Raw genomic sequence first — 12,870 nt, 5'->3', positions numbered from 1 at the left:
GATGGTGAAAACACAAGTTAAGGTCTGGATGTTTAGTTTCTAAGTGGGTTCACAAACCACAAAACGTCCAAATGCGAGTCCCAGAGAAGAACCATAGTCTTTGCTTGATTATCTGTGTACTGGAGAGGAGAGCAAGACGTAGCCTGCAGAGTTGTTTTATCAGTGTCTCAGATGAGGAGAGAAGTGAGTGATGAAAAGAGATAGAGCTGCGATGACAGCTGTTTGACGGAGGGACACCAGGAGGAGGGAACACATGTGAAACATCAAATGTAAAAAACAGAGGATGCAACACGCTGGAGAAACGCAGAGCAAGATATCCATACACTAAGAATGAGTGAAACTCCTATAGACCTTGAGGTAGGATCTTTTCCAAAAAGACAAAGTTGACTATGTTGTTATGTTTACTATGTTCACATGGCAATGAGGCTAATGTGTTTTTGTTTCTGGAAACTGGAGCAGAGCCATCTGTGCTGCTGGGAAATTCCATTATTCAAATTTTCTGGTTTTGGAGTACAGTCTGTACAATGCCTAAATTGTGTTGCCTACAATGCTGGATGCCAAGATAAATAAAATAAATCAGCATTTTCTAGTTTTCAGCACAAGACAGAAAACTTGATGTACACAGACAAGCTGCTGGTCAGTAAGAATGATATCAACATTATTTCACTTGTCTACACGCATGTGAGGTGTTGTGTTTTTGTGTGGGCTCACTAATCCAAATCTCTATCGACTATGTAGAAAAGTATCGAATCCTGAACATGCAGTATGATTTTACTGTAAAGTAATAGAATAATAAATCATATATCACTGGAGATATTGAAGTATATAGTTATGCTGTTTATGCTAGTGCAATGGTTTGAAACACATGACTATTCACTTTGTAATAACTTTCTTATTATGTGGCAGCTCTTGTAAATGTCTGATGGCAAAATTTAGTCTCTGAACTGAGTGTGTTCTTACAAGGCAGCAGTGTTTGTTGCTGAAAGCAGAGAAAACAGAAATTCCCCAGTGGTTCTTTTAAGAAATATTGAGAAGCCTCTTGTTCAGAGCGTGTGTAAATTACTCAAGTTGTGATCAGATGTTAACAATAGATGTGTTTGGGGAGAGATGGGTGGTCAGGGGGTTCTGGGATCCAAGGAATCACTGTTGAGTCTTGTGGAAGTGTTGTGGGCCCAGGTCTACTAAAGAGCTGTGATGGGACATTCCCACTTTTTACATGGCTTATCAATTGCAATGTTTATGTGATGATTTATGACGACATAGCCTGATGTTAAATATGTATGTATGACAGTCACTAAGTAAAGGGTAAATGGGCTACATCAGTAGCTCCCAACCTGGGGATGTGGACCCCCTAGGGGTTGAAAGACAAATCTAAGGCGTCAAATGATAAATGATTAATAAAAAACACTCAGCCACACAAAATTTCTGCAATGGGCTTGTATGAATGCTCATCCTGGATTGTCAACATCAAATTGTGTAAATTTCAATTTTCCTACTTTTAGAAAACACTATGAGAGCAACTGTGTAAAAATATGTATTTCCAAAAATGTTAAAGTATTTTAGTTGACCCAGTTTCATTTTTGTTTCACTTGCTCACTTCCAGCCTCAGCTTTCAATCCAACCATCGTCACAGCCAGAACCTGAGAGGCGGCTTCAGCCTCCACCTCTGTTGCAGCTGCCACTTCCCAGCCGGGATACTCCTGAAACCCATCAACAAACGCAGATCCAGCCTGAGCTACAGCTGTCAGAGTCTAACCCCGAGCACCAGCACCAAGTAAAGCCAGTCTGGATAAACCATCGAAGGCTGCTTCTTTTATTTCTTTTTGGGTTATCTTTATGTGGCGCCATTCTGGGAATCATTTACTATATTCATCAGAATCTTCAAACTAGGAGCAATAACCAGGCAGGCACTGGTAGGCCTCCAGAGAAATACAACGGCACAACAACATGACAAAATAAATTCAGAATGTGCCATTTTGTCTAACTCTCCTTTCACTCTCTCCTATAGAGACTCCATGTCTCTCCCCGGCCTGTCAGTGGGCCTCGACCCGTCTGTCCATGTCTGCTGATCCCTTCAAGCAGCCCTGTGATTACTTCTTGTTCACATGTGGCTCTGACAGACTTTCACCAGACAGTGGAGGGAGACAAAGAGGTCAGGGCATCCCTGGACATCCACAGAACCAGAAGGAAAAGGCCGAGTGGCCAGAGAGGAGAGGACAAAGTCAAGACAGAGGACTGATAGAGCAGAAAATAGTGGATAGAAAAACGGTGCTGCTGCAGTATCTCAAGGAGATTTTAGGTAGGAGTCTGCAACCAAAATGTCTTCTGATGTGCACCACTCTAGAGCCCTGCACAGGCCAAAAACTCCAGCCCTAGCCTGGCTCCAGCCCCACAAAGTCTGCAATTTTTTATCCTGAGCCTGACACCACTATCACTTTAAGTTCTCTCTGATACACGCAAACAAACACATGTACACACGCTACTAAGAGGTACATTTACAGTATTATAGGCCTCAAACATAACTACCAAGGCCACTGACAATTATACCCACAAATATTAATACCGACTGTACATTACAGAGAAACATAAAAATAATGCTAAATGAGTCTGACCAGAGCCTGTTCTAACCAAAAAAAGAGAAAAAAAGGTCAGAGCCCAGCTCGAATCAGTGTTTCAGGACTTGTCAGGTCCCAATGGGCTTGCAGACCTCTTCACCATTCTGTACTGTATTTCTTTATCAAATTATATTTCTGTACAAGAGAGTGTATGTTATATCAATGTATTGTCTGAATTGTGTTTTTCTTGAATCAGAATCAAACGACAGACCAGGTAGTACAGCAGTGCAGAAGACCAAAGGATTCTACCATTCCTGTTTGGACACCAAATCCATAGACACTGCTGGAGCAGAGCCCTTCCTCACACTCATCCAGAAAGTGAGATAATGCTATGCCGTTACAAATGTGGTCAGTTGGCAGATAAATCCCAAAATAAAGGTTCTCAAATGCAATGTTCCCTTATCATCTGTCTTTATAGGTTGGGGGGAATTAATTATACACAGCATAACTGTTTGATGGATTGCCATGAAATTTACTATACAGTCATGCCGCCCTCAGAATGAACTGTAATCACTTTTGCTTAACCTTTCCTCTAGTGCCATCATCAGGTCAAAATTCCAATTTGTCCAACACTTTGGTTTATTACCACATTGCTGCTAAAACTAATGCCGTTCCCATCAACCACAGCTGTACTTTGTGTTTATTCCTAATTGCTGAAGATGCTTGTATTGTATAAACAGTATACTACTGACCATCTCTACCAGATTATATCAGCTACAGCAAGCTAGTGAAAGCTAATGCCAATGCTAAAACTTAGCCGACTTTGTAAGGGTTAGTTTATTCGTTTTCAAAGGAGAACCCTGTAAAAGGGTCCTGAATGGGCAAAGCTAACATGCTGATGTTTAGCAGGTATAATCAGTATGTTAGCATGTTGACATTAGCTCAAGTGGGGCTAGCACTTGTTTTTCCTGCTTGACAAAGATACTTTAAACCAGAATGTCACATTTTTGTTGCTGATTGTGTCAGATTGGCGATGCATTTTTTTTAAGGACACATGTTGAAAGTTGTTCTTTTCATTTTAATATCTGTGGCCCACTCTCTTAATCCGTTTTTAAAGTTTAACGTCTGTCTCTATCTCTCTCTGTATGCAGTTGGGAGGCTGGGCAGTATCAGGCCAGTGGAATCAGACTGACTTCAACTCCACCCTTAGCCTGCTGATGAGAGACTACACCACCTTTCCATTCTTTAACCTCTATGTGGGCAAAGACCCAAATGAAATTGCCCAGGGAACAACTAAAAGATACATACAGGCCAGTACCCATTAGGATAATTTGTAGATCATAACATGCTGGTGGGAGCACTGCCAATGAAAAGTAGGCTTTGTTATTGCTTTAACCCAAGTCTCCTTTTTGTCAACAGATTGACCAGCCAGATCTATTGATCCCGATTGAATGGAACAGCAAGACACAGAAGTCTGAAGCTAAAACTCAGGTGGATGACTTAGCCAGACCTCTATTGATTGAAGAAATATCTTTTAATGAATACAATACTCATCCATGCCACTAATGCATTCCTTTATCATTCTCCTGTCTCTTTACATCCAGACGCTACGTCCCTTCTTGGCATCATGTTATAGTTACCTGGCCCTGTTGGGCGCCCCGCCCAGCACCCGTATGAGACATGTGGGCATGTTCATCTCTCTGTCCTCTGAGCTCGCTGTGGCTTCTGCACCTCTGGACTATCGCCTGTCAAAAAGGCAGCTCTTTCAGCGCATGACCATCAAAGAGCTACAGGTACCGGAGGGGGACTATCATAGTTGCTATTAAAACAAAGTGTCTAAATCCGATGTAATAATTATTTTTTTTTATGTGATTATGCCAATAGAGCCAGGCCCCTGCTATTGATTGGTTGGGCTGTCTGCAGGCTGCTTTCCATCCCTTGCCCCTCATTGCCGATGATCATGTCCTTCTGCATAACTTACCCTACATTGTGCAAATGTCCCGCATCATTGGCAAATGGCTGGACAGGCATGAGCTGAGCACCAGGTAATGTAAGTGACACAAAACAACCCACAATCAAATATGCATTGACTTCTGATTTTTGTCTTTTTTCACCTTGTGTTGCCACATTTGATTCCACTCTCAGTGCCCCCCTTCATACTTACATGGTCCTCAATCTGCTGCACACCCTAATGCCTGCTCTAGACTCCAAGTTTTCTGAAACAGCGAAGAATTTGTCTGTGGCTCTGGGTAACACTGAAGGGGTGAGTCAACACTGTGTTCACTGTACTTTTTCGAAAAGATGACACCTATGTGTTGGTTTGTTGAGTCACATCTTCATTATGGACCTCTTTACCAGATAGCCCCTCGCTGGAAACACTGTGTGTTAGAGACCGAGAGAGGATTTGACTTAGTTCTTAGAGAACTTCTCAATGAAAGGACAGCACACAGAGAGGTAAGTACAAATTATGGGGATTTGGGTACATGATTAATAAAGCAGTGAATTTATAAGGCTGATATGGAGTGTATTTATTGTTCAACAGGCAGAGGAGATTATTCAAAATATCTTTTCCTCCTTCAAGTCGAAATTAAATGAACTCAAGTGGACAGATCAGAAGTCTATCCAGTTTGTCATGAAAAAGGTAACATGTGAAGCAAGAAATGTTATTGTATTTTGTCTTTTTGAACTGCATTTTGATATAAATAAAGGCTTGTCTTCCTCCAGGTTCAGTCTTTAATTCCGAGACTTTGGACAACGAAAGAGATTTCTAGTGAGGCTGAGCTTGACCTGCTTTTTTCCAAGGTACATTACAGACCTCCATTGGCTCTAACAGAGTAGGTGTAGAAATATTTGATGCCCTAGTTAATCCTCTTTTCCCAGTGAGTTTAACCCTCAACTTTTTGTCTAATACTTTCCGAAACTGAGGAGTCCACCCCTTTAATGGATGTGGTCTTTATTTGCAACAGCTAAGGAAAGTATAGCTGAAAACAAAGAACACCGCTGACTCTAATACCTGTATGTTTCCAGGTGACAGTCAGCACAAGTAGCTTCTTCTCCAACTACGTCCAGCTACTGTCCTTATGGCAAAAGAGACGTAGTCAACTCTTGACTGAGCTGACTGAGGAGCCTGATGTGTAAGTGTCTGTCTCTGTTCTTAAAAGTACGGGAAATATGAATGTTATGAACACTTAATCTTTTCTCATTTTCTTTTAGTTTGTCTGTCACACCTTTTCTCCTGGGTGATGAGCTCCTCTTTCCCATGGGGATGTTTGTCCCTTCACACTTCCATCCTACCTATCCTAGGTAAAGTGTACAGTGATTTTAAAATAATTGTTATGGTTTTTCATATTAGAGCTACCATTGAACATTATAGTGCATGCTTTATTTTTATTTTTTAACAGGGCAATGAATTATGGTGTAATGGGTTTCCTTATCGCCAAAGATCTCCTCCATCTGATTCTGCCGGACAGTAAGAGAGACTCACATTTGTCCCTCACTTACAAATTGTGATTGACATCATGTTTAACATTTAAGTACATTACCTTAATCCTACTGTTTAATGCATTATATCATTCTCTGTGTTGTGGTGTAGTTTACGCTCAGAGTGAGACAGTGCATTCTGTGGGGGAATGTGTGTGGGCTCACTACCTCACTGTGACAGAAAAAACAGGCCGAGATGGAGTGTCTTCTCTCTCAGCATCGCAGCTGCAGGAGGTGTGGGTGCAGTATTCTGCATTGCAGATAGCACTGCAGGTGAGCAGCCATCTTCAGCCTTCAGCCTCTGTGTGCACGACAACATTAAGCTTATACATCCATATTTTGCTCCTCAGGCTTACCATCAGACTCTAAAGAACCACCCGAGTGACACTTCCATGTCAGGACTGTCGCACACTCGTCTGTTTCTCACATCTTTTTCTCAGGTACTGTGCTTCTATTATTAGGTTTCAACTTTTATCTCTTTGCCTCTCAACTTCTGATCCCATGTCTTTTAATCTATTCTTTTCTAGGTTAACTGTGACTCAGACCCATACCGGGAACTTATGCCCTTGGAGCCCTCCTTCTTGATTACAGTCATTTGTGCTAAATCTGACCTGTGCCCTACAAGCCTACAGTGCTTCAATAAAACCCAGCAGCATCCATTACAGGCATGCTGACAGCACTCCTCTGAAGACCAGTGGGTTGTTTTTGTAGTTACTGATTATTATTGATTGTCTGGCAAACCATCTACTTGGTGCTGTATAAATTAAGCACACTGTGGATGTTGACAAACTGTTGTTTGAATAAAGATTGGTTATATAACAGATAAGTATGGTGGGAGTACCACCAGTATGTAAAAAGCCAAGAAAACACTGACATTTTTTTGTAGTTATTGTTAAGACATGCTTGCATTTCCGTAGATTGCACAAGATCTTAAGTATTTGTGTAAATAAAATAAACATTTTAACAACTATTTTGACTTCATATTTCACTTTATATACTGCGAAGGTAAAAAAAAAAAAAACGATTACTTTTAAATGAGCTAACTTATAGTTTGGTTTGGTCTCTTAGGTTCTGGACCAGCAGTTACATAGCAACTAAAGAACTGTTTTGTTTTTAAATTCACAAAAGTAAAAGTGACCATTTGTGGCTTTTAAACTTCCCATCAATCAGCTGGGGGGGTTTCACGTTTCTGTCTGAAATATGAAATAGGCTAACAAACAGCAAAAATGCGAAGGAAAGTCAAAGCCGAAAAGGCCTCACCCAGGGCCGCACAGGGAAATGCTAATATCAACATTAAAGCAAAAGAAAATACACATTTGAAGGTGATTAAACAAATAATGAGACCTACTAAAACTCAGACTGGGAAAGGTCTTGGAAAGGCAGGAGCCAAGCGTTTGGGCCGACTACTGAAGCGAGCCATCCAGGACCAGGAGAATCCCACGGTAACAGGAAAGCTTTCTCTGCCATGTGAGTAACGGCTACTGCGCTTTCAGCTAACTTAAATGTAGCTATCTAATCAAATCAATTTTCAAACTTAAGGGCACTTCAAGTTCGCGTTAAGAGTTCACAAATGCACAGTTTATCTTGTTTCAAGTATTTCAAAGCCAATATTTAAGCTAGCTTGGGGGAGAAAACAAAACTGGGGGGACCCATAAGTTATGATCACTTCATAATGCAGATGGGTGTGTTTGGGAGATTTTAGACCGAAATCTTTTCTCAATTAAGACAAATAAAGGAATTAAGAAAAAATACACAGCGTTTGAAGTATATCAAATCAAATATAGTTAACGTTACATTAATATTTCAATGTTATCCTATTCAGTGACTATTTAACTTACATGTATCATATGAGAAAAGCCATGACTTGAATTAACGTTAGGTCCTTGGAACAAGACACAAATTCTGTATTCTTATATCCTTTATTTGATTTACTTTATTTTTTGGAAATGTAACACAACCTTCTCTTCTCTGATCTCTCAGCGACTCCTGTTCGCCTTTTCAAGCTTCAGATTCAAACTGAGGCAGAGAATGCACCCAAGACCAACACTGCAAAGCAAGCCTCACCTCATGTCTCCCCGCTCATCCTCAGTGTGGTTTCTCAGTACAAAAATCAAGGTGGCATCACTATGGCAGAGCTCAAGCAGACGCTGGCTGCTGGAGGCTACGATGTCACCAAGAACAGCAGGCAGGTGAACGTGGTGACGAACAGGCTGATTAACAACAAGACACTTGTACAAACTACAAGAAATGTGTCATTCAGACTCAACAATAAGGTAAAATAACCTAGCCTATATAATTTAGTAACATGTTTTCCTGGGCTTAGTTAAGGGGTCATACAACACTGCTGCTGCAATTCTCTGTATACTTATATTCTGTGTTATACATATAGTTAGTTGGTATGTGGCCAAAAGTAGAACACATTATATATATATATATATATATATATATATATATAGTAGAATAACAAAGTTTAAATCTACTGAGAGCAGTAGCACCTTTCTTCCTTCTTCCCCATGTCAGTGTTGACCTGACTTCTACAATTCAATGTGCAAGTTAGAGACAACAGGTTTGTCTTATCAACAATAATCTAAAATTGCCTGTAATTTTCAATCCTTTATTTTCTACATAAACCAGAAACAAAAAGACACAAAGCGAGTAAGGACAAGAAGTGTGAAATCCCCGGAACAAAAAGGGGATCTGAGGCGGAGTAAAACAGCCAGCAATTCCCCCAAAGGAGCAGAAAAGCTACAGAGACAAGCCAGAAAGAGTCCAAAAACAAAAGGCAAAACACAAAAACCAAAAAGCAAGCCTTGCAGAGCAGCAGCAGCCAAATCAAACAAACTAACAGCCAAGACTCGTAAACCATCAGCCAAATCGTACAAACAAACAGCTAAGACTAATAAACCTGCAGCCAAATCAAATAAACAAACACCCAAAACACATAAACCAGCAGCCAAATCGCACAAACCAAGAATGAAGACACCCAAAGCAAGAAAATCGCCAAAGCCAGCAGGGAAGAAACGCGGGTCTGCAACTAACCAGGCAGCACAGGTTCGCAAGGCACCAAGGAAGGCTCAAAGACGTCAACGAAAGCAAAACCAACATCCGTATAAATCTTCCCGGAAAAGACAGCCACCAAGACGGAGGCTTCCTAAAACAAGACAGCTGCGTCAGGTTGCCAGGAGAAGAGCATACTATTAGAGTTAGTATTTGGATTAATTTATGGTGAGCCGTAATAAACCTCTCTAGCAACATGAAATTGTATTGATTTTCTTTTGATTTAGCTGTATTGAAAATGTCTTTTTACACTTAGATTCTACATTCTCAGGGAAATTAATAAATAATTAATAAAAATAATTTATCATCTCATAATATTTTTAGTCTCCACCGTGCATCTCATTTCCTTCTGTGAACTCTTCTCAGACTACATGAAACAAAATAACTCATTATTTTGTCATATTTTAATGTAACTGCTTTGACTGATAATCCAAAACTCCGTAATTGGTACAATTGATAATGGTATAAAAAACAGCCATGCTTCTACATGAAAAGGGAACACTGGGTACAGAAACCTATGTATGCTCCGCATGGTGGCCCAATGCCATCAAACAAGTATACACATACAGTGTATAACAGGATACATGTCTGTAGTCCACACGGCATCACTGTAGAAATAGACTTTCATCCCAACGTTTGTGTCATATCCATTCCGAGTCCATTACAAAATGTCCATGTACTCTACTGTCACTGCCGGGTCAACCTCAGTAGTTCACTGACTGACTGACTGTCACAGGACACCCCACACTTCTTCGAAGGCAGAGCACATCTTGGCACAGGTCAGTGCTGCAGAGAGGGGGTAGTTACTGATGGACACGGTCTTCTCTGTGTAGTCCACATTCACCTAATGAGGACAAACATATCAGTGACAGATATTTGACACAGGACCAGTGCATAGGATTTAGGGGGATGTATAGGCAGAAATGGAATATAATACTCATAATTATGTTATGTCATTAGTGTATAATCACCTGAAACTAAGCATTGTTGTGTTTTCATTTGCTTAGAATGAAGCCTTGCTCCCTATGTAGATATGAACTACATAGGGAGTGAGCTTTCTTCCAATGCAGCCTGCAGTGTTGCACTACCATGTTTCTACACCAACCCAGAATGGACAAACTAAACACTGGCTCTAGAGATGGCCTTTCATGCTTTTTTTTTACGTTACCTGAAGGCTGCATGCTTGGAAAGGGGGTGGGGGTATTCAGTCACCGCTAGATACCACTAAATCCTACACACTGGTCCCCTAAAGCAGTGAATCAGCTACCATCTAGAGCCATTTCTCACCGCTCCATGTGCAAACGCTCCAATCACCACTGCAGCCGGTCCCTCTGGCACTAAAGTCCGGGGGCAGACAGCCTCTCCAGCAGAGAAGGAGGTGGCTATGCGTGGGCAGCCAGGAGGCAGGTGGTCAGACACTGGATTTTTAATCATCTTCAGAAGCCTTTGGGGACCATCAGCAGCCCTGACACTTAGCTTGTGCAGCAGCTGAACTAAAAATGGAAGGGGTGGAAAAAAGAACGATTAGGAGCTTGTACTTCTCTGTACTTTGCCTATACAAAGTTCAACTTAACATATATGTCATTTATCCACAGAAAACATCCAACTTTGGTCATTTACCCATGAGGCCACAGAAGCGAGTGAAGGTTCTTGGGATGCGGGTCTGTGGGTTGATCTCTATTAAAGCATTTTTCTCTGTGTGGACGTAAACCTGCAACAGGCCTGCCCTGTTCAGTGGACTGTCCATCAACATGAGCAGACACTGGTAAACGGAAATAAGATACCAAAGTTAAAAGTCATTTATACGGCCCTTTATCACGGCAATGTCTTGAAAACTTTAAATAAGAAAAACACAATGCACAGTGTTACGGCCGCCGCGGGATGCCTTAAAGTCATTGTTGTGTTCCTGAGTGCTTCTGACTGTCATGCAAATCCTAGCTGTGCAAGTCCCTGTCAAGGATTGGTTCCTCTGGAGCTGGGACCACCTACTTCCTGGTTGCTGTTCGCTTTGACTTTAACCGGAATTCAGTTGTCCTTTACCACCTTCATTTCAATCCCAAATCACTTGTTACTGCCTTACCTTAACGAGCTGGGTCGTAACATAAATTACCAAATATACAATTTTCATTTAAATCCCATCATCATCATAAAAATATACACTATAATAAGCACGTGGTATTTAACTTCAATTTTCAGACATCACTGCTACTATTATTTTGTTAGTTTGTCTTTTTATGCAATGACAAATAAGGCAAAAACAAAACAAAAGGTATGCAACTGGACAAATACTGGTAGTAAAACTAATGATACCGCTATTGCTTTAAAGACCTGATATACATTGAAAACATACAATTTGGCATTATAACAAATTGTTACATCTCTAACACATTAACCCACCAGCACCATGAAAATTTTAAGTCTCTACAGGTCTCAAGAATGACTTCCAATGCAATATTTTTAGTAAAGGGCGAACAACACTGGACTTTTGAGGTTATCTATATTGAGCTAGTTTTAAAAAAAACTTGCTAAGGACATGTCAGCCAATATGTGTTTTTAACATAAACACAAATAATAAATACATATTTTTACAAGGATCCCTTAAATAGTGTTATTAAATAAACTTGTCATTGTTCTCTGGTGGACAAACTATGTAATGGTGACACAGTTTCTATAATATATCACACAAGTGCACGATTGCCATGTCTTGTTCATTTTTGTCTGACATATACGCCAATACCAAAATATCTGTGATAAGCTAAAATCGACCATGATGCCAGTATATCAGTGAGACTCTACATTTCAGGTCTCGTTCTTAGGATTACAGGAGGTAGCTGACTGTCCTCATTCTAGACCTCTGGATCTCTGCTCAAGTTTCAGTCTTTTCACTGGTTCAAATAATAATTTACTGAAACGAAATGGCAGTCCACTTCAATTACAGGTCGTTACAGACATACGTGATTAATGCAGTTATGAACACTATTCTATCACGAGCGCTTACCTGATGTGCGATATCTGGTCTTATATGTCCCGGATTCCTTCCACTTTTGACGATGATATTTTTGTGTTGGTCACAGTTTAACAGCTCAAAGGTTTTTCCGACCTGGAGAATACAAAACATGAAAAACGGAGGTTACAACATCTATTGTAATATTTACCCCCAATTTAAAGGTATGGCTTCTGATGTCACTTCCACTTGTAGCAGCTAGGGGCTAAGCCAAAACAACACTCAAACACAACCCTGACGCTTTACCTTCACTGTTTCTAACGAAGCCCCCTCTAGAATAACAACTAGTCTCCTCTCTGCCATACGGTCGTGCAGGCTGCGGAGGTGTTTGGCCGGTTTTGGTTCATATTCGTCCAAATGTTCAAGACCACGCTTCTTCCCATTAGGAGCCGCCATGATGCCTTCGGATGGACCGTCGCAGAATGTGTACGCCACGGCAAAAGTGCGCGTTCATGAGTGGGGGCATTGTTCAAATTAGAGAAACTTCCCTTTTAATCTTATCTGATTTCCACAAACAAATGTTCTTAGCTTGGTCGTTAATTTACAAACCTAATTTCACCCCACATAGATGATTCATCTGGATTAATTGGCACATTACATACAAGAACAAATCTTTGTTTTATAAAAAATGGTTCAACAACTAAATAATTTTAGTTACCCAGCTACGGAACAATAAGAAAAACTTGAATTATTCTGAATTTCTTCAGATTTCTTTTGGGATGAGCCACAAAGCCAAATTTAGTCACTTTAAATCTTTATTTATAGTATTTGAAA

The 12,870-nt window shown here is 40.5% G+C and overlaps 3 protein-coding genes across 4 annotated transcripts; 2 read left to right on the top strand and 1 right to left on the bottom strand.

Moving 5' to 3' along the window:
• The first annotated feature begins 287 nt into the window (after window positions 1-287).
• kel (Kell metallo-endopeptidase (Kell blood group)) lies at window positions 288-7,005 on the top strand. 2 transcript variants are annotated; one of them, XM_046045164.1, is made up of 19 exons: window positions 341-357; window positions 591-636; window positions 1,604-1,913; window positions 2,009-2,299; window positions 2,812-2,933; window positions 3,707-3,865; window positions 3,975-4,046; window positions 4,160-4,348; window positions 4,440-4,600; window positions 4,701-4,818; window positions 4,914-5,009; window positions 5,098-5,196; window positions 5,280-5,357; window positions 5,583-5,689; window positions 5,769-5,858; window positions 5,957-6,024; window positions 6,148-6,308; window positions 6,386-6,475; window positions 6,563-7,005. In XM_046045164.1, the coding sequence occupies exons 2-19, from the start codon at window positions 616-618 to the stop codon at window positions 6,707-6,709; spliced, it is 2,379 nt and encodes a 792-aa protein (XP_045901120.1). In that variant the 5' UTR covers window positions 341-357; window positions 591-615; the 3' UTR covers window positions 6,710-7,005. The 2 variants fall into 2 exon arrangements, with proteins under 2 accessions (XP_045901119.1, XP_045901120.1); XM_046045163.1 differs by lacking the exon at window positions 591-636 and having other exon boundaries at window positions 288-357.
• A 160-nt stretch (window positions 7,006-7,165) lies between these two features.
• On the top strand, window positions 7,166-9,294 carry LOC123968893 (histone H1-like). The gene is made up of 3 exons (XM_046045923.1): window positions 7,166-7,502; window positions 8,016-8,308; window positions 8,670-9,294. Exons 1-3 carry the CDS (start codon window positions 7,262-7,264, stop codon window positions 9,234-9,236), a joined length of 1,101 nt encoding a protein of 366 aa, XP_045901879.1. The 5' UTR covers window positions 7,166-7,261; the 3' UTR covers window positions 9,237-9,294.
• A 187-nt stretch (window positions 9,295-9,481) lies between these two features.
• Window positions 9,482-12,544, bottom strand: emg1 (EMG1 N1-specific pseudouridine methyltransferase). The gene is made up of 5 exons (XM_046045925.1): window positions 12,343-12,544; window positions 12,091-12,192; window positions 10,713-10,854; window positions 10,380-10,585; window positions 9,482-9,936 (listed from the first exon to the last, which is right to left on the bottom strand). Exons 1-5 carry the CDS (start codon window positions 12,490-12,492, stop codon window positions 9,823-9,825), a joined length of 714 nt encoding a protein of 237 aa, XP_045901881.1. The 5' UTR covers window positions 12,493-12,544; the 3' UTR covers window positions 9,482-9,822.
• Window positions 12,545-12,870: the final 326 nt, after the last annotated feature.

The sequence above is a fragment of the Micropterus dolomieu genome, linkage group LG03 (genome assembly GCF_021292245.1).
Source record: "Micropterus dolomieu isolate WLL.071019.BEF.003 ecotype Adirondacks linkage group LG03, ASM2129224v1, whole genome shotgun sequence".
NCBI lineage: Eukaryota > Metazoa > Chordata > Actinopteri > Centrarchiformes > Centrarchidae > Micropterus > Micropterus dolomieu.
The sequence above is the reverse complement of the archived record's forward strand: the minus strand, read 5'-3'. Positions and strand labels throughout refer to the sequence as shown.